Raw genomic sequence first — 26,874 nt, 5'->3', positions numbered from 1 at the left:
GCTCTTCCTTTCTTTCCTGCTACTGTGGTTGACACTTTGTTCTCTTATCTAAGACCAGCTTCTCTCTGGTGTATTAGATCCTGTTCATAAACTAGAACATCATTCTTACAGTTGTCCTCTTTCCTGCATCTTTTTTTTCTTGTCTACTGAATTTTTCCTATCAGCATAATAACGTGATTTTTCTCATCCTAAATCTATATTTGTAAATATATTTAAATATTACACACACACACACACACACACACACACACACACTGCATCCCCCTCCACCTGCCACTTCATTCCCTACTTAATAGGAATATTCCTCAATAGAGGTGTCTAATACTCATTGTCTCCAATTCCTCTCCTTCCAGTCTCTCTTGCACCCCCTCCAATTAGGTCTTTGTTTCTCCTTTTGTCAGAGGGTCACTGATGGACTCCATGTGGCTAAATCCTGGCACGAACCCGCGTCCCCCACATCGGCAGGCGGACTCTCAACCACTGCGCCACCAGGGAAGCCCTTTTCAGTCCTTTTACTTGACCTGTCAGCATTATTTGGTACAGTTGATCACTTCCTCATCCTTGGCTTCCAGGTTATCACACCTAGATTTCCTTATACTTTATTGACAGCTACTTCTCCCAAGTTCTATATCTTCCCTTGCTCTAGACATAGGAATTCTTCTAGGGCTCCATCTTTGGATCTCTCTTCTTTTTCTACAGTCACCCTCATTGGGGCTCTCATCTACTCGCAAGACTTTAAACACCTGCTTGAAAATTTTATCTCCAGCCCAAGATTCCATACTCATAACCAACTGCCTACTTGACACCTCCATTTGGATTTCTAACAGACATCTCAAATTTAATATGTCCAAAAATGAACTAGCTCATGATCTCCCCTTCCCACCCTCATCATAAGCATGTTCCTACCTCAGCCTTCCCATCTGGGAAAAGGCAACCCCATCCTTCCAGTTGCTCAAGTCCCAAACTGGGGAACCATTCTTGATACCTTTCTTTCACACCCCACATCCAAGGTTCAGTAAGTTCAGTCTGCCAGCTTGCAGGATATATGTGGATGGCCATTTCTTGTTGCCTCTACCATCCTAGGCCAAGTCACCATCATCATCTACGGTCCAGATATTTGCAATAAGTAGCCTCCTAGTTGGTTTCCCTGCTTCCACTCGTGCCTCTCTATGTTCGAAGTTCAGCAGCCAGAGTGACACTGTAAAAGTCTAAGATTGTGTCACTCATCTTCTCAAAGCCCTCAAATAGCTCTCCACGAATAAAGACTAAAGTAAAAGCCCTATGCAGTACTGCCACCACCTGCCACCCTCCTGTATTATCTGTCTGACTCACCACATGTCTTCTTTCTTGATCACTGTACTACGGCTCCACCAAACTCTCTGCAGTAACTTAAACACCCACAGCAAGCTTCCACTTCAGACGCTTTGCATTTGCTATTGACTCTTCCTGGAATCCTCTTCTTCTAAATGTCACCTGGTTTGGTTCCTCACCTCCTGCAGATCTTTGTTCAGTGAACCCTTCTTTGACTATCCTATTGAAATAGTAATCCCCTGGAATTCCCTGGTGGTTCAGTGGTTAGGACTCAGGGTTTTCACTGCCAAGGGCGCAGGTTCAATCCCTGGTCAGGGAACTAAGATCCCACAAGCCCCTTGGCATGGCCAAAAAAAAAAAAAAGCAATCCCCCTGCATGGCATGCTCCACCTCCCTTCCCAGCTTCATTTTCTCCATAATACCTACCACCACCTGACATTTACTTGTTCATTGTATGTCCTTTTCAAGAAGGTAAGCTCTGTGAGAGTAGAGATTTTGGGGGGTGTAAATTTTATTGAAGCACAACATATTTACAGAAAAGTATAAAAATAGCAAGTGAGCAGCTTGATGATTGAGAACAACAACTTGCGTATCTTGTTCAGTCCTCTGTACCCAGTACAGGAGATACTCAAATGTTTAATGAATGGTTGAACTGAGTGTACATGTTACTAACAGGGCTAACATTGAAAACAATTGAAAATAAAGTTGCAGAGGGATTACATACAGTGTGATAAAACTTTTAAAAATCCATATCACCTATTTTTTTTATCAACTCATATGAAGTAAAAGTAGGAAAGTATTAAAATACCAGCTTCAGAGTGGTGGTTTCCTCAGTAGCTAGTGGGGAAAGGGTTGCGAAGGGATAAAAGAAGACAAATTTTTTTAATAAAAAAGCAAATCTATCAAATTATTAATATTTGTTAAAAGGGGCTGATGCATATTTGTTGTATGTGTCTCTGTGAATGTTAAACTCTTTTACAGTTAGTCTGCCTCCCTGCTCTTACCTGGTCCCTTCTCATACAAAGCCACTTCCCTAGTTCCCCTCGGTACCATGAGCCTGTCTGACCTGTGCATCTAGCATGTCTGAAGCATTTAGGAGAAGGAATGATGGGCATTCATGCTCCCAAGGGCGAGAAGTCTGATCCAAGCCCAAGAAAGTGTCGGTCTTGGTACTGTCAAAATCAAAGTAGTTCCTCCTCTCTAGAAATGTCATTTGAGGGAATAATTAAAAAGAAGGGGAGGGCAGGGGCACAGAGGGCTTCCTGTAGATAAGCAACATAAGTGATTATTGGCAGGAGTTGGTGGAAGGAAAGAACCAATTTTTGCTAGCAAATTGTAGGGAAAGCCCTGTAATTTTGGAAAAACACTTTTTTTTTTGGACAAACATTTCAATGGATAAAGGAGCCAAGAAATTTGGACCTGATATAAAGATGGTATTTTATTCTGCTATGACCAGATAAGTATTAGTTGTAGTAATTAATGGAGGTTTTGTTTTACCATGTGCTTTAAGAAACTAGCAATTACCAATTGTTCTTGAATTTTAATACTCATTTTCAGAAGTTAAGAGTTGTCAGAGTTTTGGCATGGACTTTTCTTAGAATTTCTTTCTAAGTTGGCTTAGAATTGCTGATAAAGCCTGAAAGGTGAAAAAAGTCATATTCCCCTACATTCTAAAGGGTACCACAAGGACTGGACACATGCTCCCACAGGATTCACTAGGAAGTGAGAAATTCACAACCTCTCATTCCTAGGCCCCCACTGACAAATAACCGTGCAACAGGGTCAGATCCAGAGGAGGGGATCCTTGTGGTGGTAGGGTGAGTCCCCTGGCCCTCCCCACAGGGCCGCGGGAATCAGGCACCAAGAGAATGACTGGAGATATTGGGGGCATCTGACATCACTGGAGCTTGCTGTCTTTATCTCCAGCAAAACCACAAGCCCACTTCAGGGCTACTACTCCGAGTTCTTAGGAGAGCTTGCACGTGCGCCTGAAGAGTGGGTATTCGGTGGTAAGGAGGTGGGGGGGAATGTGACAGACAGGTGCCTGCAACTGTCTGGAGATTTCTGAATGGAGGGGTGTTCTGGTGGAGTAACCCCACCAGCAGAATGTGAAGGCCTCTGAGCATCCGCCTTTGTGCTGTGCCTTGGAAAAAAAAGGACAGGCCCACTCTCTCCGATTTCTTTGCTGTCAGAGGTCACAAAACAGGATTTCAGTGGATCCTGGGTGGGGTGACCCTATGTATTACTGATCAGCTAAACCAGGACCATCGAGCTCATTCTCAAGGGGGAGCTAACCAGACGGGAAGCTGGGACTGTGCTGACAAACTGGGAGATATGTTTATCCTACGCCTGAGCTCCCCGGAGGAAAGAAGTCAGAGGGTGGGCAGGAGCAATGGTTCTGTGTCCCAGGGGCTGCCCCACCAAACTAGCGGGTGACCCACCTGGAGAGGGGGTGGAGGTGAGGACAGAACTAGGCTACCCCTCTCTGAGTGAATATAGTGGGCTGGGATGAAGCTGCACACAGCCCACAGACTGGCGCGCATCTCCTGTGAGGAGGCCGCCTGCTGGGGCAGGCCACCGGCCCTGGGCCCAACAGGACTAACACAGCGGACCGGCACCTTCCTTCTTAGCCTTCACCTGACCCACGCGGGCTGGGCATGCGGGCATCTAAGAATCAGGTATGAATTTCGAGTTTTGAACTGGTCTCAACTAAGTTTTAATAACCGTAAGTAAGCACAAAATTGCTTTTTCTCAGGTTATGAGCTCCTAAAGGGGATTTGATAGCCTGGCGAGGGCGAGAAAGCCGTTTAAAATGGTGACACCAGACAGATTAGGTTTATACCACCAAATTTAGACTTAATAATAGAAAATCTGGGTGTTCCTTTTAAAGAGGCGTCAAAGGAAGCCCACTTGGACTTCCCTGTGGGTCCAGTGGTTAAGACCACGCTTCCACTGCAGGGGACAGGGGTTCCATCCCTGGTGGGGGAACTAAGATCCCGCATGCCTCCGGGCCAAAACCCACTTGCGTCCCCTAACACTGTAGGAGTGCTGGGTAGGGAGTGTAGTCCACCTAGTGCGGGCCACCCGCTTGCAAAGGGAGCAGCCTCCCAGGTCTCCAGGCGCTGCGCGGCTGCAGACTACATTTCCCGAAAGCCTTGGCGGTGGTGCGCTTCGGTTCCTGGTTTGACGTATTCCGCCTCTGACTGGGGCGCTCGTGGGAGAGGAACGTGGCCCTGGCGCATGCTATAGTCATTTTCGACATGCGCAGAGGCGAATGCGTGCCGCTTGGTGTTCGCTCCCTCTTAAGAAAGTGAAGAGGCAAGAGCTTGAACGCGCGCAGGGTATTTGCCCTGCACTCTGCTCCCGGGGCCAGGCCATCTCCTATCACGTGATCTGCTGGACAATTTGGGGGGACGTTGAATCATATGAGGTAGTCTAGGTAAGTGGAGAAGCTTAAGGTAACAATAGCTCCCCTCTCTGAAAAAAAAGTTTGGCTTTTCCTGAGGGGCTGTAAGTTTCTACTCCCCCGAAACACGGTCATAAAACCAGAAACACCATCTCCTTTTCCTCTCTCCTCCCGTCTGCTCTCTTCCTCGGTACAGGAAGCGTCCTGTGCAGCTAGGCTGGAGGGAGAATAATGAAGCCTTGAGTGAAGGGTTACACTCATGGTAATGGTAGTCTAGGTAATTAGGACCAACTCTTCCATGGAAAATAACTTAAGCTGGATGAAACGTTGAAAAAAGCATTGCAAAGAGCTAACAGGAGAGTGAAGAATTAAGGATCAGACTCTAGGAGAAGCAAGAGACTAAGTCATAATCCCAACACTCAAAGCTGCTTTTGCCTGAAGGCATTTGCTGGTGGAAAGAGACACCTGTGAAAGCCAGCAGTAAAGTTGGTGGACTTGCAGTATAAGGGGTACAAGTGTAAAAGTGTTGAAAGCTGGGAGTCTGAATAATCACCCCACATTTGAACTGGGACCCCAAATGAAGACATGCTCAAGAAAATGTTAAACAGGAGATAAGCCCTGGCATAGACATGTCTCCCAAATTCAGGTTGTCTTGGAGGTGTAGAGATCCTCAGCCTTCAAACTCTATAACATTGACCTAGTGGTGTGCCCGGGTGTCTGACAAAAGCAAATGGAAATGATCCTTAGAGAAGGGTATTATCATCGTAGACATCAAAGTATTCACACACACACTTCATTTTTAGTAACTTCCAGCACATTCTCAAAGATAACTAGATACACAAGGACATAAGAAATCGTGAAAGAACATGCAGAATTAATAAACAAACAGACGCAAACACTTCTGGAATTATCAGAGAAAGAGTATAAAATAGCAATTCTTAGTATTTTTAAAGAGATAAAAGACAAGGTTGAAAATATCTACAAAAACAAGCTTTAAAAATTGGCCTAGCAGTTTAGAAAAAATAACCAAATAGATTGTTTTTTTTTTTAAAAAAAAAGCTAATTTAGGGCTTCCCTGGTGGCGCAGTGGTTGGGAGTCTGCCTGCCGATGCAGGGGACGCGGGTTTGTGCCCCGGTCCGGGAGGATTCCACGTGCCGCGGAGCGGCTGGGCCCGTGGGCTGTGGCCGCTGGGCCTGCGCGTCCCTCAGTGGGAGAGGCCGCAGCGGTGGGAGGCCCGCGTACCGCAAAAAAAAAAAAAAAGCTAATTTAAAAAAACAACAGCTATCTGTTTGGACAGCAAATTAAACATAAAAGAAGAGAGAATGAACTGGAATATCGGTGAGAAGAAATTGTCCAGAAACTATTATTGCACAGAGACAATGAGATGGAAAGTATAGAAGACAAAGTAAAATACCTTAAGCCATTGGGTAGAAAGCCCAACATAAATTTAATCAGATTCCCAGAAGGAAAATACCGAACAAGCTATATGAAAGACATACCAAGCTACAGATTCAAGAAGCCCAATGAAACTCAAGGAGCACAAATAAAAATAAGTCCACAACAGATACATCACGGTGAAACAATAAAATATAAAAGGTAAATAAAATCTTAAAAGCAATTAGAGAAAAAGATCAATTAACTTCAAGCAATAACATCTGACTTCCCAATAGCATCTGTGGAAGCCATACGAATGGGGAATGAAATCTTCATTGTGCTTAAAATATCTGTCAACCTAGAAGTATGTATACAGCAAAATCTTTCAGGAATGGAGACACAAGTATCTTATACAGCTAAAAACGGTCAATACTTCTTGCTCTCTGAGAAACCTGGCGCAAACTTCTTTTAAATGGGGCTACCATTGTCCCACCTGTTGGGACTTAATGCTGGGATTGAGTTAATATCTGTATAGGACTTTGCTCCTTGCCCGCTCGTAGTTGGTGTTCTTTAAAATGTTTGGTCCCAAGGTGAACAAGCTGGGATTGTGGGGGTGCTGCCCTTGCGGGGAACTCTCCCCGAGCGCGTCCTGATGGGAGCGAGTGCTGCAGGGTCCTGCTGCCCGTCTCCCGGCCCGGACAACGCGTGCCTGCCGGTGGCCACGAGGGGGCGATGCCACACCGCAGTGGGTGCCCGGGAGGCCACAGAACTTGCACCAGGTGAGCCTATTGCCGGCTTCCTCTCCTCTTTCTTCTTTCCCTTCCCGCCTTTAAAGGATGATGGAATTTTCGCAGCATCTACATAACGATATACTCCATCCACAAGGGATGCACCTGAGGGGGAGAGATCTGGAACACCTGGCAATAGGGCCGATCAGCGTCAGTGTCAGCTGTGGTCAGACCTGCAAATCTCAGGCAACACTGTCATAAATAATGCAGGAGGGGCTCAGTACCTCCGTGGGCAAAGTGGGTTTTTTTCCCACAACTTTTTCTTCAAAAAAAATTCAAACCAACAGAAACGTTTTCAAAACTGTACAATCAACAAACATTCATATATCTTTCATCTGGATTCACTGTCAATCCAATTTGCCAGGTTATTTACACACACATTTTATTTTGTTTTGGCTGAACCGTTTTAGACCTACTTGCAGACATCCTGACACTTTACACCTAAAATACTTCACCCTGCATCTCCTAAGATCAAGGACATTCTCACATGCAGCCACAATACCATTATCACACCTGAGACGCTCAGCATGGATATAATTAAATACAATTAAATGATATACAGTTCCATATTTAAATTTCCCCAATTATTCCAGTTTTGTCCTGTATAGCTGTAAATTTGTTTTGTTTGTGATCCAGGACCTGATCAATGGTCACCTCATTTTTTCTTTCATGACTTTTTTTTTTTTTTTTTTTTTTGCAGTATGCGGGCCTCTCACTGTTACAGTGGCCTCTCCCGTTGCGGAGCACTGGCTCCGGACCCGCAGGCTCAGCGGCCATGGCTCATGGGCCCAGCTGCTCCGCGGCATATGGGATCTTCCCAGACCGGGGCACGAGCCCGTGTCCCCTGCATCGGCAGGCGGACTCTCAACCACTGCACCACCAGGGAAGCCCCTTTCATGACATTTTTGAAGAGTCCAGGGAAGTTGTCTTGTAGAAGAGTCTACCATCTGAATCTGTCGCCTATTTATTCTTTATGATTAGATTCAAGAAAGTCAGTTTTGTGTAAATACTGCATAGGCCATGTTATCTTTTTCCCATTACATCGTATCAGGAGGCCCATCATATAGGCCTGGACTATATTAGTGACACTAAGTTTGATCACTGGGCTACATGTGACAGTTTCCTGTCATAAACAATACTCTTTAAACATTAACTCCCCATTTCCCCCTCTCCAGCCCTTGTCAGTTATACCACCATTATACTTTCTATGATTTTGACTACTCTAAATACCTCATATATTTATTTATTTATTTTTGGCTGTGTTGGGTCTCCGTTTCTGTGCGAGGGCTTTCTCTAGTTGCGGCAAGCGGGGGCCACTCTTCATCGCGGTGTGCGGGCCTCTCCCTGTCGCGGCCTCTCTTGTTGCAGAGCACAGGGTCCAGACGCGCAGGCTCAGTAGTTGTGGCTCACGGGCCTAGTTGCTCCGCGGCATGTGGGATCTTCCCAAACCAGGGCTCGAACCCATGTCCCCTGCATTAACAGGCAGATTCTCAACCACTGCGCCACCAGGGAAGCCCTAAATACCTTGTATAAGTGGAATCATACAGTATTTTTCTTTTTGTGAGTTGCTTATTTCACTTAGAATAATGTCTTGAAGTTTTATCCATGTTATAGCATATTACAGAATTTCCTTCCTTTTTAAGGCCAAATAATATTCCGTGGAGTGTATTGGATTGGTCAAAAAGTTTCTTTCGGGCTTTTCTGTAACACCGTACAGAAAAACCCAGAGGAACTTTTTGGCCAACCCAATATATACCACTTTTCGGTAATCTATTCATCAATCAGACACTTGGGTTGCTCCCATGTTTTAGCTATAGTGAATAATGCTACTATGAACATGGGTGTACAAATGTCTCTTCAAGACCCTGAAGAGCGTCTTGGATAATTCTTAATTCTTTTGGATATAGAATTGCTGGCTCATATGGTAATTCTATTTTTAATTTTTTGAGGAACTTCCATACTGCTTTCTACAGCGACTGAACCATTTTACATTCCTACTAACTGCACAAGGGTTCCAGTTTCTCCACATCCTTGTCAACACTTACTGTTTTCTGGGGTTTTTTAAAAATAAATTTATTTATTTATTTTTTGGCTGCGTTGGTTCTTGGATGCTCTGTCGCGGTGCGCGGGCTTCTCGTTGCGGTGTGTGGGCTTCTCGTTGCGGTGCGTGGGCTTCTCGTTGCGGTGGCTTCTCTTGTTGCGGAGCACAGGCTCTAGGCGCATGGGCTCTAGAGCTCAGGCCCAGTAGTTGTGGTGCACGGGCTTAGTTGCTCTACGGCTTGTGGGATCTTCCCAAGGCAGACTCTCGACCACTGCGCCACCAGGGAAGCCCCACAAAATTTTAAAAAACAAAATGTAGTGGTTTTTAAAAAAAATGTTTATTTATTTATTGTCTGTGTTGGGTCTTTGTTGCTGCCTTAGGGCTTTCTCTATTTGCAGAGAGCGGGGCTTCTCTTGTTGCGGAGCACGGGCTCTAGGTGCACGGGCTTCAGTAGTTGTGGCTCATGGGCTCTAGAGCGCTGGCTCAGTAGCTGTGGCTCATGGGCTTAGTTGCTCCACGCATGTGGGATCTTCCCGGACCAGGGATGCAACCTGTGTCCCCTGCATTGGCAGGCCATTCTTATCCACTGCGCCACCAGGGAAGCCCAAAATGTAGTTTCTTAAAGAAAAAAAAAAAGCTTTAATTTATTGAGCAACTACTAGGTTCAAAAAGCTTAATATTCATTATCTACTTTAATCCTCACTTCACCCCTTTAATCACTTGCCACCACTCTGCCCTTTGTCTACTCCACTCCAGTCACACTGGCCTCCCTACTGCCTTTTTTGGGGGGGCGGGGAGGGCGTGGCTGTGTTGGGTCTTTGTTGCTGTGTGTGGGCTTTCTCTAGTTGCGGTGAGCAGTGGCTACTCTTACTTGTGGTGCGTGGGCTTCTCATTATGGTCACCCCTTACCCGGCTCCCTTTAATGTGAGGAACCTGCCCGCAGAGCGGGCGCGTTCGGTGGGGCCGAGGTAAGACTGTGTCCAAGGCGTGCACGAGGGCTCCATCGCCCCTTCCATCTCCAGGGAATCTCCGGAGTAGCCCCCACCGGCCTCAACACATGGGAATCGGCGGTCACCGACGTAGAGCTGGCCGCCACTCGAACTCCCCTCCCCCCCAATCCATCCCCGCTCCCCACGCCCCTTCTCCGGCTCGCCACTCTCGGCGCTCGCCTCTCTCCGCCCTGGCCCCACGTGCGCGCGTGCTCGGGTGCTCTGCCCGGGAAGTGCTGGCGGGAGCAGCGACAGCGGCGGGAGGTTCGGTTGTCGCCCGTTGCAGCATGGCGCCGTGCTTGTTGGCCACCATTGCAGGTCAGGCTGCAGGGAGGGAGGGCCGAGCCTGGAATGGGGGCGAGGGTGCGAGGGAGCGGGAAACTAGGGAGCTGGGGCCAGGCGGGGCACGCGGCTCGAGGAGAAGAATGGCGAGCTGAGGGGCACGGAGCAGGGGAGCGGCGGGCGGGGGAGGGGAGGCCGGGAAGGGGGAGGGGAATGGGGAGGGCCGTGCAGAGGTGAGGGCGACCCAGAGGGGCCCCTGGTAGGAAGGCTGGGAGTTTGGAGAAGGGAGCAATGTGGAGTCAGAAGGCGGAGGGAAGGAAGGGAGCGAGCAGGGCAGAGCCGGAGAAAGGCTGAAGGAGTGGCCGAGCGTGGGCGGAGGACGAAGGGGGCGGCGCGGGCCGGAACCTCGAGGTACGTGCAGAAAGGGGCTCTTCCCTGTGTGGGGAGGGAGCCCAGCACGGGATGCTTGCAAGAGTGGGGTAGAACTGGAACCCAGGAAGTAGCGGGAACATCAGAAAGGAGACTTAGCCGGGTATAGGACTGTGAGGTTCCTTCGAGGGGACATTTTAAGTCGTGGGGGAGAGGCTGCCGGGAGCGGTAATTAGTAGGGTGGTTGGAAGGAAGAGACAGTCTGGAGAGTGATCCAGCTTCATTTGTGGGCAGAGTGAGAGACGAGATAAGAGTGGGGTGGAGTCGGGTCCTGGAGGAGCGAAGTACTTAAGAATTGAGGGGGGAATTAGGGAACGATTTGGAAAATGAGGGTGGTAGAGGGATAACGTTTAAAGAGTAATCTTTGGGAGGAGGGAGAACGGTTTGGAAAGACTATTCGGGGGTGGGGAGTGGAGGAAGGCAGTTTAAAGAATAGTTTCCTTGGGAGGTAGGAGAAAGGGTAAACAGCTTGGTGAGAGGCCCTAGAGAAATTTTCAGGGTAATTTGGAGGGGGATGGGGAAGAGAGGGGAAGTGGTGGAGAAGTCCCAGAAAGTGGGCGGGGTTAGAAACAGGAAGTGTTTGTAGCTGAAATTGAAGGGAGGGGAGGGGGTCAGGGAGAGGGTGGAGAAGATGGGGGCTGGTGGGAGGGGAATCCAGTACAGAGGGAGACCTCAAGTAGAGCTATAAAGGAAGGGGCTTTGGGGAAGATAGGGTGCCACAGCAGTAGGAGGAGGAAGGGTAGAAGGGGCCGCAGAGTAGCAGAAGGTGCAGAAAACTGGAGTAACTCAGATCGACTGAAGCCATCTTTTCTGCCCATTGTCTACAAATACCAGTAATTGATTCCCTCCTCATGGGAATCTTAAAATGTGATAGGAAAAGTAAAAAAAAGTTTGGCCAAAAAGTTCGTTCGGTTGTTTCAACAAGATGACTCTAGTAGGGCTTAGTTTCTTTAACTTCATTCAAAACAATTTTGCTAGATTATATTGTGGCAGCATTTTAAAAAAACTTACAAGGAAGAAAAAAGCAACATTTTTGGCATATTATGCTTTATTTCAAGAAAGGTAGAAACGCAACTGAAACAAAAAAAAGATTTGTGCAGTGTATGGAGAAGGTGCTGTGACTGATGGAACGCGTCAGAAGTGGTTTGTGAAGTTTCTTGCTGGAGATTTCTTGCTGGACCATGCTCCCCAGTTGGGTAGACCAGTTGAAGTTGATAGCGATCAAATCGAGACATTAATTGAGAACAATCAACGTTATACCACGCGGGAGATAGCTGACATACTCAAAGTATCCACATCAAGCGTTGAAAATCATTTGTACCAGCTTGGTTAAGTTAATCGCTTTGGTGTTTGGGTTCCACCTAAGTTAAGCGAAGAAAACCTTCTTGACCGTATTTCCACATGGGATTCTCTACTTAGACGTAACAAAAATGTTCCGTTTTTAAAACAAATTGTGACGGGCAATGAAAAGTGGATACTGTACGGTAATGTGGAATGGAAGAGATCGCCGGGCAAGTGAAATGACCCACCACCAACCACACCAAAGGCCGATCTTCATTCAAAAATGGTGATGTTGTGTATATGGTGGGATTGGAAAGGAGTCCTCTATTAGCTCCTTCCAGAAAACCAAACGATTAATTCCAACAAGTACTGCTCCCAGTTAGACCAACTGAAAACAGCACTTGACGAGAAGCGTCCGGAATTAGTCAACAGAGAACGCATAATCTTCCATTAGGATACTACAAGACTGAATGTTTCTTTTTTTCTTTTTTTTTTTTTTTGCTGTACGCGGGCCTCTCACTGTTGTGGCCTCTCCCGTTGCGGAGCACAGGCTCCGGACGCACAGGCTCAGCGGCCGTGGCTCACGGGCTCAGCCGCTCCGCGGCATGTGGGATCTTCCCAGACCGGGGCACAAACGTGTGTACCCTGCATCGGCAGGCGGACTCTCAACCACTGCGCCACCAGGAAAGCCCCAAGACTGAATGTTTCTTTGATGACCAGGCAAAAACTGTTACACCTTGGCTGGGAAGTTCTGATTCATCCGCCATATTCACCAGACATTGCACCTTCGGATTTCCATTTATTTCGGTCTTTACAAGATTCTCTTAATGGAAGAATTTTCAATTCCCTGGAAGACTGTAAAAGACACCTGGAACAGTTCTTTGCTCAAAAAGATAAAACGTTTTGGGAAGATGGAATTATGAAGTTGCCTGAAAAATGGCAGAAGGTAGTGGAACAAAATGGTGAATACGTTATTCAATAAAGTTCTTGGTGAAAATGAAAAATGTGTCTCTTATTTTTACTTAAAAACCGAAGGAACTTTTCGGCCAGCCCAATATTATCCACTTTATACGTAGGTAAACTAAGCTCAGAAGAATGAAATAATTTGCCCAAGGTCATGTAGCTAATAATGGTGGAGTCAGTTCCATCTCACACTCAGAATAAAGCCCAAGTTCTTTTGACAAAGAGCTACAAGGACCTCTCTGATCTGAGCCCTGCCTGCCCCCCTAATCAACTCAAACACAAGTTTATTCCTACCTCAGGGCCTTTACACCTGCTATTTTTTCTCCGAAACTGCTTTTCACTGGGCTGGCTCCTTCTTACCCTTCAGGTCTTGATTCAAATACAAGGCTTTCCTGATAACACAATGACTTTTTGTCTCTTTAACCCATTTTAGTTTACATGTTGTATTTTTTATTTGCTTACTGTCTAACATCTGTTCCCACTACTCCCACCCCTCATGAGGACAGGGGCTTTGCCTGCTTTGTTCACTGCTATATCCTTAATGCTGGCACATAGTAGGTGCTCAATAAGTATTTGCTGAATGAATGACCTTACAGGGAGGTAAAACAGTTAAAAACAATCTAACTCAGTTCTTTGGGCATCTTGAAATAACAATTCTTGCATGGTGAGCTTCGAAGATTAAAAAAAATAAAAGAAGTCACAAGGCCTAGAACCACAGGATATACTTTCGATTCTCTCACCACTCACAGGCTGGACCTGGGGGTGTTCACAGGGCTCTGTGCTCTGAGAGCCCTTTGTCTCCAGAGAAGGAGGAACCCTGGCAGGAAGGGTGAGCAATCCACCAGCACCACTGTTTGGGTAATAACTAGGCCTTTTCTTCCCAGGCTTGTTCTGCTGCTCCCCACACCCCTTGCCACAGGCAAAAATCTTCTCTATTTAACCAGGAACTGGAGCTCTCTGAAGACCCTGGAGGTCAACCATGAATTGAATAAGATGTGACAGGCAGAGAGAGCAGTACTTGATGAGGGAGGCTGAGTTCTTGTGATCTTGGACAAGGAAACTTTTCTTTCTCTCCCTTTTTTTTTTTTGCTGGTGGGGGGTTGGCTACCATGGGGGCTTGAGTAAAGAGAGTTGAATTAATCATCTCAGTTCCCAGCCCACTCTCTTAACTGGTTTGTACAAGGCTTCTCTCTGGTTTTATTAATTCACACATTCATTCATTTCTTTTTATCCCTATCCTCCACTCCCATTACCCTCCTCCCCCATTCCGTTTAATAAAATACCTCTGAATTTGTGTGTAGCTTTGTCAAATGTATAGTGTTGTCTCATGTGAATGTGAATTTAATTTTTTAATTAAAAAGGATCTACTATAAATCACTTCTGTTTCTTACTGCGGTAGCCAGGAAGAAACTCCTGGTATTCATATCTTTGAGCAGTCCCCTCTTGCATTGCATAGAGGTGACCTTACTCAACAAATAGGATATTGCAAGGATAACTGTGCAAATTCCAAGGCTAGGGGATGAAAGACATCACAGTATCCTCTTTCTGTCTCATTGATCACCCACTCTAGGGGAAGCCGGCTACCATGCTGTGAGGACACCCAAGCAGCCCTATGGAGTGGTCTAAGTGGAGCTGAGGCCTCCTGCCAACAGTTATTACCAACTTACCAGCCATGTACGTGAGCCATTTTGAATGATTCTCCCACCCCAGTCAAACCTACAGACGACTACAGCCCCAGCAACATCTTAACTGCAACCTCATGAGAGATCCCAAGCCAGAGCCAGTTAGTCAAGCCATTCCCAAGTTCCTGACCCACAGGAGCCTTGTGAGATAATAATGTTTATCTAACTTCCCTGTGTCACAACATATTCTTTTTTCCCCCACCATTTAAAAATGTAAAAATCATTCTCAGCTTGAGCCGAGCTGTACAAAAACAGGTGATGTGTCACATTTGGCTCACAGGTCTTCGTTGACTCACAGTCTGCTTAGCTGTTTTGAATCGTTGCATAATTGTAATTGTTCCATAATGTGCCTTCACCATATTTTGCATATTTACTCCCAGTGAGGGGCATTCAGTTTATCTCCTACTCCCAGCTACCACCGACAACAGCTGCCGTGAACATCCTCGGCCTTGTGGGAAAGGCCCTGGGATATTTGTCCAGGAGTGGAATTGCTGGGTTTCAGGGTCTTAGTCTACACTCAGCAGTGCCGCATGAGAGTCCCATTTCCCCACACCCTACCAACACTCGGTGTTATCCAACTTCCTAATGTTTGATAGTCCGTGACTTGGTTTCTCCTCTGTTTGGCTTGCATTTCCCTGATAACTAATGAGTTTGAACATCTCTTTGCCTAGTAGCACACATTTAGGTTTCCTCTCTAAGTTGCGCCTATTCGTGTTTTCACCCATTTTTCTATTAGATGTTTCTGACTTTTTGTTATTGGGAAGACTTCCCCTTTCCAGGCCTCAGTTTCCCCATGTGCACCACAGTTACCTACAGGGCTCTCCTGACATGCCATCCTTGTTTCTGAAATCCCTACAGCCTATTTTAAATAATAAAAATGTGGCTTGGGGTTGAATTTTTACATATATTATCTCATTTAAGAAACCAAGGGTTTATTTGGGAATTATAACTGAGATTTCTGGGTTCAGAGAGGTTGATGACCAGTCCAGGGCCACCCAGAGGAGTCATGGGGTTGAGCAGATGCCTAAACTGAGTTCCACTAGGAAGAGTTGGGACTGCAAATCAAAATATGGCAGCAAACAACACTTCCCTTGGGTCAAAGTTGGAAATGATGTTTCTAAATGATGAGGAGACAAGGCACTGGAGAGCATGGGGCCTTCTTTTCTAAGCTGGCAGAAGTGAAACTATTCATAACTTTTCTTAGGGGCAGTTTGATGATTATGTGCCAAAAGCCTGAAATGCCTGCACATCCTTTGACTCAACGAATTCCCTAGGAATTTGTCCTGAAGCAGTAATTGGTCAAAGATGAGGAATGTGTTTGGTGGTGGGGAAACAAAAATCACACCTAAGTATCCCACTTCAGGAGATGGAATACTACATATGCATATGATATCTTAAGAAAGATGTTCTAGGGAATTCCCTGGCAGTCCAGTCGTTAGGACTCTGTGCTTTCTCTGCCAAGGGCCCGGGTTTGATCCCTGATCCCTGGTGGGGAAACTAAGATTCCACAAGCGATGCACAGCGAGGCCAAAAAAAAAAAAAAAAAAAAGATGTTCTATAGAAGGATTTCTAATGCTAGGGAAAGATGTTAATAATTCAGTTAAGGTAAGGGGAAGGGAGGGATCCATTATAAAATGATGGATACAGAATGATCTCATTTTTCTAGGGAAAAAATACGTATGAAGGAAATCACTGGGAAAATACAATGATGTATTGAGTGCTTGCTACGGGCCATACACTGTTTTTAGTGCTTTTTATAGCCTCATTTAATTGTCACACAACTCTGAGTAGGTGCTGTTATTACTCCCATATTACAGGTGAAGAAACTGAGGTCAGAGAGGTGAAACGAGCTGCCAGAGGTCACGCAGATGGTGAGTGATGAAGCCAGGATTTGAAGCCATGCGCTGGCTCCAGAGTCACCCAAAATAGTCCCCATGGTCACCTCCATGTTTACATCTGAGGAGACCAAGATGATCCTTATTCCCTTTATCTGTATTTCCTGATTTTTCTATAATTAATATTTCTTCTACAATTAATATTTTTTTTTTTTTACAATTAATATTTTTAAAAGCCCTCTTGTAGTGGTCGGTGCCTTTGAAAATATGAAAGATGAGAGAGTTTTGGAGGGGAGGTGTTGTGTGGAGAAAAATCAGGAACGGGATGGGGCTTGGCTCACCTCAAACCCTACCCAAGCCCCAAACCCTCTCTCTTTTCATTCTCAAAAATATCAAGGAGGGGCTTCCCTGGTGGCGCAGTGGTTGAGAGTCCGCCTGCCGGTGCAGGGGACGCGGGTTCGTGCCCCGGTCCGGGAGGATCCCGCGTGCCTGAGCCCTTTTAGAAAAATGTCACAGGGAAGGTTGGGGGGGTGGGGGGGTAGGGGGTGCAGAGAGGAGGAAGCTGGCGCCAGAGGTGCAGCAGGGAGGGACAGGTCTAGGGGTGGGTCCCCTCCTGTCATCTCCTTTGCCCTTGGGTTTTGAGGAGTGACTTACCCAGTCTCTGAATGTAACTCTGGGAAAGTCTGTGCTACAGTGAGCACTGGACAGCGAGTCCAAAGACCTGGGTTCTGCTCACATCTCACCATTGGTTACCTGTGTCCTAGTCAGTCTCATTTCTGAGCCTTGGCTTTCTCAGCCATTGAAGGGGCAAATGCCTGGCTGGTTGTGACAACGTGAGGCAAGGTGCTTTGTGAGAGACTAAGCAACTGTGTGCTATGTCATGGGTCAACAAACTATGGCATTACTTCTGTAGTTCCTTTTTAACAGCTTTATTGAGATATAATTCAAATACCACACGATTCACCCACTGAAAATGTACACTTCAGCAAATTTTAGTATATTCACAGTTGTGCAAGCATCACCATGATCAATTTTTCGTCATGCCCCAAAGAGCCCTTTAGTTATCACCCTCCCCTGCCCCAGTCCCCTCAGGCCCAGGCAACAACTCCTCTGCTTTCTGTTTCCAGAGACATTTCATATCCATGAAATCATACATGTGCCATCTTTGTCTGGCTTCCTTCATTTAGCATGTTTTCAAGGCTCATCCGTATTGTAGCATATATCAAACTTTGGTTCCTTTTTATGGCTGAACAATATTTCATTGTATGGTTATACCACATTTTGTTTATCCATTCATCAGTTGATGGACATTTGTGTTTTTCTTCTACTTTTTGGCTGTTATGAATAGGTATAAACTTTTATGTACACATGTGTGGATTTATGTTTTCATTTATTTTGGGTATATACTTAGCAGAATTGCTGGGTTAAATAGTAATTATGTTTGACATTTTGAGGCAACATCTGTTTTTTGTTTTTGTTTTATTTATTTATTTTTGGTTGCGTTCAGTCTTCGTTGTTGAGCACAGGCTCTCTCTAGTTGCGTCGAGCGGGGGCTACTCTTTGTTGCGGTACACGGGCTTCTCATTGTGGTGGCTCCTCTTGTTGTGGAGCATGGGCTCTAGGCTCATGGGCTTCAGTAGTTGTGGCACACGGGCTCAGTAGTTGTGGCTCGCGGGCTCTAGAGCGCAGGCTCAGTAGTTGTAGCTCGCGGGCTTAGTTGCTCCGCGGCATGTGGGGTTTTCCCAGACTAGGGCTTGAATCTGTGTCCCCTACATTGGCAAGTGGATTCTTAACCACTGAGCCACCAGGGAAGTCCCAACACCTGTTTTTATATAGTCCAGGAGTTAAGAATGGTTTTTATGTTCTTATGGTAGGGAAAAAATCAAAAAAAGAATAATATAACGTGAAAATTACACAGAAGTCAAATTTCAGTGTCCACAAAGAAAGTTTCACAGGACAGCTGCTTTCATTCATTTATGTATTGTCCATGGTGCTTTTGCATTACAGTGGCAGAGATGAGGAGTATGACAGACCATTTGGCCTTCAAGCCTAAAGTATTTACTGTCTGGTCTTTTATAGAAAATGTTTGTCGACCTCTGAACTGTGTGTTGGTATTATTAATTATTGTTTGGTGGAGGCAGCTTGAGTATGCTGCCTTGATTGGAATAGGACTCAGGTTGCCAGGTGCTGGCCTATGAGCATAAAGGGATGAGAGCTCCTGTCTAGCCCCATTTTCTGGATTGAGAAACTGAGTTCTGCAGGAGGGCCCAGGCTCATGCAAGCTGAGGGGGAAGTGAGGGCCTAGCTTTCTTTTACTCCTTGGCAGCCTCCTCACCTTCAGCTAAGAACACCCAGTTGTGAATAATTCATGGCTAATGTTTGCAGATCACTCCGTCTTGTCAGAGCACTTTGATCGTCATTAATTAGTCAGAACCTGGCTCTGGCTGTTGCCTAATAAAACATAAACATAAGTGGCTTAGATGTCTCCATTCCTAAAACTGAAGGTTCCATCTCCATAGCAAGGCTTTGTACCTGCAGATTCTTTCTCTCTGCCCATCACCTCATCACCTCTCAAACACCTACTGTTTTGGCCTGAAAGTCAGGTTTCCTGAAGGATGGAGGGCGGTTGCAGGGTTGGAGCCCAGTCCTCATAGCAGAGAAGTCACATCCCCTCTCTGCCCCTCGGTGTCTTTGTCGGGAAGATACGAGTAATGATGCCTATCTCTGGGGTTGTTTGTATTTGTAAAAGTGTTCTGAAAGGAGCCCTCATACACTGCTGGTGGGAAGGTAAAATGGCACAGCCATTGAGGGACCCTCCCAGTTCCTCAAGTGACTAAATGTAGAGTTACCGTATGACCCAGCAATACCATTCCTATGTATATACCCCAGAGAAACAAAAACGTGTCCACGCAAAATCTTGTACACAAATGTTCGTAGCAACATTATTCGAAATAGCCAAAGAGCAGAAACAACCCAAATGTCCATCAGGTGATGGATGGACAAATAAAATGTGGCACATCTATACAATGGAATATTATTTGGCCATAAAAAGTAAAGAAGTATTGATACGCGCTACAAAATGGATGAAAACATTACATTAAGTGAGAGAAACCAGACACAAAAGGCCACATATTGTATGATTCCATTTATGCAAAATGTCCGGAATAGGCAAATCCATAGAGTCAGAAAGAGATGAGTGGTTGCCAGGGGCTGTGGAGGATATAGAGAGTGACTGTAAATGGACACAAGGTTTCTTTGTGGGGTGATGGAAATGTCCTAAAATTGAACATGGTGATGGTTTCACAACTCTGTGAATATATTAAAAAACATTGAATTGCAGACTTAAAATGGATGAATTTTATGGTACGTAAATTATACCCCAATAACACTTTTTTAAAAGTGCTCTGAAAACTGTAAAGTGATGAGTATGGTGTTACTCACATGCATAATAGATGACCTGTCATAATGGATGGAGCTGAGTATTCTGACCTGTCCGTTTAGGGTAGTTCCTAAGACTTCTGAAATTGGAGACACCTGGATATCTTCCTGTACATTATCTCAGGCAACTCGTTTAACTCTGAGGCCATCTGTAGAATTGGGACAGTAATCTCTGTCTCTTAGGATTGTTGTGACAATTAAATGAATACTGTAGGAACATGCTGAGCTTGGTACTTGACACCTAGTAGACGCCTAGCGAATGATGATGACTATTTCCACATTGAGTTACCTGACTCCTCTCAGCCATCCCAGGGAGCGAGTCCGTGCTCTTCCACTTTCCTCAGAATCTACTGTTTCCAAATCTTGCCTGATCATAAGAATTAACAGGAGCATCTTTTAAACATACAGATTCCAAGGCCCCACTTCAGACCCATTGATAAGAATCTGTATTTTTAAAAACTCTCCAGATGAGTCCTATAATCAGGTAAATTTGGAAGTAAGGCTGGTCCAACCTGGAAACATTTTGCTTCTTACTTATACCCTTCCACAAACCCTTATTTTCCATTGTTTGCTGTTTCACCCTGACTCGCTTTTCTTTTGCCAAAGATCCCTCTATTTAAGAGCTCATGCTCTTGACTTCAATAATAACGCCAGCATGAGATTTTATAATTTCCTCATACTTTAATTCAGGGCAAAGATTGATAACATTAACAATAACAACAATAGTGAACCTACATGTGTTTGGTGCTCTGCAGGGGTTTCCCAGGCCGCTTTATGTCCTCACAGCAGCCTCGTTTGTGGATTTAAATAAGTTAAATAACTTCTCTCTTTGGGCTTCCCTGGTGGTGCAGTGGTTGGGAGTCTGCCTGCCAAAGAAGGGAACACGGGTTTGTGCCCTGGTCCGGGAGGATTCCCACATGCCGCGGAGCGGCTGGGCCCATGGGCTCATGGGCCCATGAGCCACGGCCGCTGAGCCTGCGCGTCTGGAGCCTGTACGTCCGGAGCCTGTGCTCCGCAGCGTGAGAGGCCACAGCGGTGAGAGGCCCGCGTACCGCAAAAAAAAAATAATAACTTCTCTCTTTTAGGAAAGTGGCACAGCCAAAATTGAATATATTTATATAAAGCACAAAATTTTATCGCCAGGCGGACTCTCAACCACTGCGCCACCAGGAAAGCCCTAATCTCTGTTTTAAAAGTCAAGATAATGATTACCCTTGGGTTGGGGGTTAGGGACTGATGGAGGTCAAAAAGATTCTTTGGGGGCAGGTCATGTTTTGTCCTTTATTCTGGGTATTGGTAGCACGTGTGTTCATTGTCACTTAGGATCTGCTCACTTTTCTGTATTTGTGTTATACTTCAATGAAAAGTTTAAAAACATAGCAGTACTATATGATCCTAATTTTAAAAATTTGTATGTATACATTTGCACAGAAAAAAGAATAGAAGGAAACTAAATCGAGGAACATTTTATAAAATAATTGGCCTAGATCATAAAAAATGTCAGGAAAGACAAAGAAAAAGCAAAAGGATATGTACTGTGTAGCACAGGGAATTAAACCCATTATCTTGAAATAACCTATAATGGAGTGTAATCTGCAAAAATATTGAATCACTGTGTTGTACACCTGAAACTAACACAATATTATAAATCAAATATACTTCATTTAAAAAAAGAAAGAGAGGGCTTCCCTGGTGGCGCAGTGGTTGAGCGTCCGCCTGCCAATGCAGGTGACACGGGTTCATGCCCCGGTCTGGGAAGATCCCACATGCCGCGGAGTGGCTAGGCCCGTGAGCCATGGCTGCTGAGCCTGTGCGTCCGGAGCCTGTGCTCCGTAACGGGAGAGGCCACAACAGTGAGAGGCCCGCGTACCGCAAAAAAAATATATATATATGGAATATGATCTCATTTGTGTAAAACCATACATTATTTGCACGTCTTATAATATATGCAGAGAATATTATAAATCACTAGGCTTGACACTAGTCAGTCAAAGAGGCTTCTAGGGAAGTGGTGTTTGTGTGTGTGTGTGTTTTAATAAAACCATGAATTATTTTTCATCCTTACTAAAAACCCTGTGAAGTAGGATGTTGTTAGCTCCACTTTATAGATGGAGGACCTGAAGGTCAGAGTTTGAATCACTTGCTCAAGGTCACACAACCAGTACTCTTCCCACTCAAGCAGGCCTTCCCCAGAGACACTCTTAAGGAATAATCAAGGTGCCTTCGTGATTAATTGGATGGGGGAGGGGACGAGGGTACAAAGAGAGGAAGGGATTAAAAATGCCTAGGACACTTTGAGCCTGACCAAGTGAAAAATAATCAGCAAGTCAGGAGGGAGTGCCAGGTTACTGTGGAAAGGTTTAAGCCAAAGGAATGAATACCTAATGATGGAATTTGGTGCCTCAGATGAGGGCTTAGAGGAAAGTCCATAGGTGCACTCCTTGTTAGCTGGCCTTGCCACTGAGCACCTGAAGGCCCGTAGCAAGTGGACATTTTAAAGAGAAAAAAATTTCGACCTCACACTTCTAGGCAAATGGTGTAGTCCTCTGAGTGCTTGGGTCCTTCTGCATCAGCAGCTTGTACTTTCTGTGGCTCTGTGTGGCCTGACTGATTGACCAGGCTTAAAAGGCCTGCTGATGAATTTGAAATCTCAGGCTTCCAGCCTATATAGGTCATCAGCAAAGACCAAAAGGCCTGGCATGAACATGAGGTTATTATTCACCTAAGAAGTCGTTATAAACCACAAGAACGCAAGCCCAGCAGGAGGGAACGGCTGCCCAGCTCCCTAGGCACACCATGTCCTCATGCGTCCATCCAGCATGATTCATAATTAAATCTGCAGCAGGCAGGAGGCAAAATAGAATTTCGTGTAAACCTGTGTGGGAGAAGCACTTTGAATACAATTTAATTTTAAAGTTCTAGAGCTCCAGAACTTGAAATGCTTGTGACATTTCAAATTGAGGTTGTTTCTCCCTACCCTTCACTGGGACCATCTCCGGGGAGGGAGATGACACAAAGGGAAATAAGTTGTTGGGTCAATAGGTGTATTAGTCAGGGTTCTCTAGAGAAACAGAACCAATAGGATAGGTATAGGTGTATAGAATGAGACTTACGATGAGAGATTGGCTCACATGATTATGGAGGCCAAGAAGTCCCACGATCTGCTGGCTGCAAGCTGGAGGCTCAGGAAAGCCAGAGATGTAGTTCCAGTCTAAACCCAAAGGGCTGAGAAGGAGAGGAGTGGGGAGGGGCAATGGTATAATTCTTAGTCCAAGTCCAAAGGCCGAGAACCAGGAATTCAGGTGTTCAGGGGCAGCAGAAGATGGATGTCCCAGCTCAAGCAGAAAGCAAATTCACTCTTTCTCTGCTTTTTTGTTCTATTTAGGCCCTCAATGGATTTGATAATGTCCACCAGCATTGGTGAAGGCAATCTTTTTTACTCAGTCTACTGATTCAAATGCTAATCTCTTTCAGAAACACCTAGAAGTAATGTTTTACCAGCTATCTGGGCATCCCTTAGCCCAGTCATGTTGATGAAAAATTAACCATCACACTAGGTAAGGTGTAGTTTTGGAAAACTGGCACTGAAGATTCCATATGTTCAGGTCCCATGTATGTTTCTAGTTAAATATATCATGAAAAAAAAAAAGCCAGCATGTGGGCAAAGGATCTAAAGAATTCACAGAAGGAAATGCAAATTGTATGTAACTATATCACAGGCTCACCATGTTGCACAACTGCAGGGCGCGGCACTCCCACTGAATTCTATTCACAGAGATGCACATTGTAATGGTCTGTAAGAGAGGATGCTCAACCTCTCCAAAAATAAGAGAAATGCTAATTAAAACGATAAGGTAATGATTTTCATTTATTGAATTGGCAAAGCTCAAAGAGTTGCTAAGATCCTATGTTGCTGGGAGTGTAATTTGGTACCACCTCTATGGAGGGTGTAGTGAATACTATGGATTGGCTCTCTCAACCTGGGTCATTTCACCCTCTTCTAGTTGGTGATGTAGGAAAGCTGACTCCTACAGTTCCCAGACTCCCCTGCCCTTAGGGTTCCACCTGCCATGAATGAGAATTTCTGTTGCTCCACATCCTGTCAGCATTTGGTGTTATCAGCATTCTGGATTTTGGCCATTCTAATAGGTGTGTAGTGGTATTTCATTGTTGTTTTAACTTGCATTTCCCTCATGACATATGATGTGGAGCATCTTTTCATATGCTTATTTTCTATCTGTATATCTTCTCAGATCTTTTGCACATTTCTTAATTGGGTTATTCTCTTGTTGAATTTTAAGAGTTCTTTATATATTTTGGATAACAGTCCTTTGTCAGATAAGTCTTTTGCAATACAGTCTGTGACTTGTCTTTTCATTTTCTTGAAGGCATCTTTCACAGAGCAGAAGTTTTTAATTTTAATAAAGTCCAGCTAATCAGTTCTTTCTTTCATGGATCATGCTTTTGGTATTGTATCTAAAAAGTCATTGCCAAAACCAAGGTCATCTAGATTTTCTCATATGTTATCTTCTACTAGTTTATAGTTTTGCATTTTACCTTAAGGTCTGTGATCCATTTTGAGTTAAATTTTGTGCAGAGTGTAAGGTCTGTGTCTATATTCTTTTTTTTTTTCATGTGGATGTTCAGTTGTTCTAGCATCATTTGTTGAAAAGACTATTGCTTTCTCCATTGTATTGCTTTTGCTCTTCTGTCAAAGGTTGGTTGACTATATTTATGTGGGTGTATTTCTGTGCTGTCTATTCTATTCTGTTGATCTATTTGTCTATGCTTTTGCTAATACCACACTGTCTTGGTTACTGTAGGTTAATGTTAAGTCTTCAAGTTGGGTAGTGTCAGTCCTCCAACTTTGTTCTTCTCCTTCAGTATTGTGTTGGCCATTCTGGGTCCTTCGCCTCTACATATAAACTTTAGAGTCAGTTTGTTAGTATTCACAAAATAACTTGCTGGGACTTTGATTAGGGTTGCATTGAATCAATAGATCAAGTTGGGAAGAACTGACACCTTGACAATATTGAGTCTTCCTACCCATGAACATGGAATTTCTCTCCATTTATTTACTTCTTCTTTGATTTCTTTCATCAGAATTTTGTAGCTTTTCTCTTTTAGACCTTGTATGTATTTTGTTAGATTCATACCTAAGTATTTCACTTTGGGGGACGCTAATGTAAATGGTATTGTGTTTTTAATTTCAAATTCCCCTTGTTCATTGCTGATATATAGGAAAGTGATTGACTTAAAAAAAATAATAACCTTGTGCCCTGCAACCTTGCTATAATCACGTATTATTTCCAGAATTTTTTTCCTTGATTCTTTCTGATTTTCTACATAGATGATAATGTCAGCTGTAAACAAAGACAGTTTTATTTCTTCCTTCCCAATCTGTATCCTTTTTATTTCCTTTTTTTGGTCTTATTGCATTATTTAGGACTTCCAGTATGATGTTGAAAAGCAGTGGTAAGAGGGGACATTTACCTTGTTCCTGATCTTAGTGGGAAAACCTCACGTTTTCATTACCATGAAGCATGATGTTAACTTCAGATGATTTGTAGGTATTATTTATTCAGTTGAAAAATTTCCCCACTATTCCTAGTTTACAGAGAATTTTTCTCATGAATGGGTGTTGAATTTTGTCAAATGCTTTTTCTGCATGTATTGATATTATCATATGATTTTTCTTCTTTAACCTGTGGATGTGACAGATTACATTAATTACTTTTCGAATGTTGAACCAGCCTTGTATACCTGGGATAAATCCCAGTTGGTCATGATGTATAATTTTTATACATTATTGGATTCAACTTGCTAATGTTTTGTTGAGGATTTTTGCATCTGTGTTCATAAGAGATGTTGTTCTGTACTTTTCTTGTAATGTCTTTGGTTTTGGCATTAGATTAATGCTGGACTCATAGAATGAGTTAGGAAGTAGTCTCTCTGCTTCTATCTTCTGAAAGAGATTGTAGTGAATTGGTATAATTTTTTCCTTAAGTGTCTGGTAGAATTCACTAGTGAATGCATCTGGGTCTGATGCTTTCTGTTTTGAAAGGTTATTAATCATTTACTCAATTTCTTTAATTGATATAGTCCTATTCAGATTGTCCACTTCTTCTTGTGTGAGTTTTGACAGATTGTATCTTTCAGGGAATTGGTCCATTTCATCTAGATTGTCATATTTGTGGGCATAGAGTTGGTTCATAGTATTCCTTGATTATTTTTAATGTCCCAGGGATCTGTAGTGATGTCCCCTCTTTCATTTCTAATATTAGAAATTTGTATCCTCTCTTTTTTTCTTAGTCTAGCTAAAAGTTTATTGATTTTATTGATCTTTTCAAAGAACCAGCTTTTAGTTTTGTTGATTTTCTCTATTGATTTCCAGTTTTCAATTTCATTGATTTCTGCCCTAATTTTTATTATTTCTTTTCCTCTCCTGATTTTGGATTTAACTTTCTCTTAGGGACTTCCCTGGTGGTCCAGTGGTTAAGACCCTGCGCTTCCACTGCAGGGGGCACAGGTTCGATCCCTGGTCGGGGAACTAAGAGCCTGCATGCCTCGTGGCACAGCAAAAAAACAAAACAAAACAAAACAGTAATTTTCTCTTATTTTTCTTGTTTCCTATGGTAAAAGCTTAGATGATTGAATTTAAATCTTTTTTTCTAACATATGATTCAGTGCTATAAGTTTCCCTTTAAGCACGAATTTTGCTGCATCCCACAAATTTTGATGAGTTGTTTCCATTTTCATTTAGTTCAAAATGTTTTAAAATTTATCTTGAATTTTGACCTGTGTGTTATTGAGAAGTGTGTTGTTTTATCTCCAAGTACTTGGGGATTTTCCAGCTGTCTCTCTATTATTGATTTCTTGTTAAATTCCGTGGAGTCTGAAAGCAGACATTGTGTGATTTCTATCCTTTTAATTTTAGTAAGGTGTGTTTTATGGCCCAGAATGTGGTTTGTCTTGGTGAATGTTTCATAGGAGCTTGAGAAGAATATATATTCTGCTGTTGCTGGGTGAAGTAGTCTATAGATATTTATCATAT

The 26,874-nt window shown here is 44.1% G+C and overlaps 2 protein-coding genes across 3 annotated transcripts in view; both read left to right on the top strand.

Moving 5' to 3' along the window:
- ZFP90 (ZFP90 zinc finger protein) overlaps positions 1-14,461 on the top strand; it is a 38,003-nt gene extending 23,542 nt beyond the window's left edge. The window contains exon 6 of the mRNA XM_024734165.1: positions 14,436-14,461. The gene's annotated coding sequence lies outside the window, so the exon portion shown is untranslated. The remainder of the gene's footprint in view (positions 1-14,435) is intronic.
- Positions 10,183-26,874, top strand: part of CDH3 (cadherin 3) — a 94,935-nt gene continuing 78,243 nt past the window's right edge. The window contains exons 1-2 of one of the 2 annotated variants that reach the window (XM_024734114.1): positions 10,183-10,228; positions 16,365-16,418. In XM_024734114.1, coding sequence (XP_024589882.1) covers positions 10,198-10,228; positions 16,365-16,418 — 85 coding nt within the window. In that variant the 5' untranslated portion in view covers positions 10,183-10,197. Of the gene's footprint in view, positions 10,229-14,465; positions 14,540-16,364; positions 16,419-26,874 lie in introns of those variants that run through there. The other variant, XM_024734110.1, reaches the window with a different exon arrangement.

The sequence above is a fragment of the Neophocaena asiaeorientalis genome, unplaced genomic scaffold (assembly GCF_003031525.2).
Source record: "Neophocaena asiaeorientalis asiaeorientalis breed wild unplaced genomic scaffold, Neophocaena_asiaeorientalis_V1.1 scaffold90, whole genome shotgun sequence".
NCBI classification, from domain to species: Eukaryota; Metazoa; Chordata; class Mammalia; order Artiodactyla; family Phocoenidae; genus Neophocaena; species Neophocaena asiaeorientalis.
This window is presented reverse-complemented; position numbering and strand designations above follow the sequence as displayed.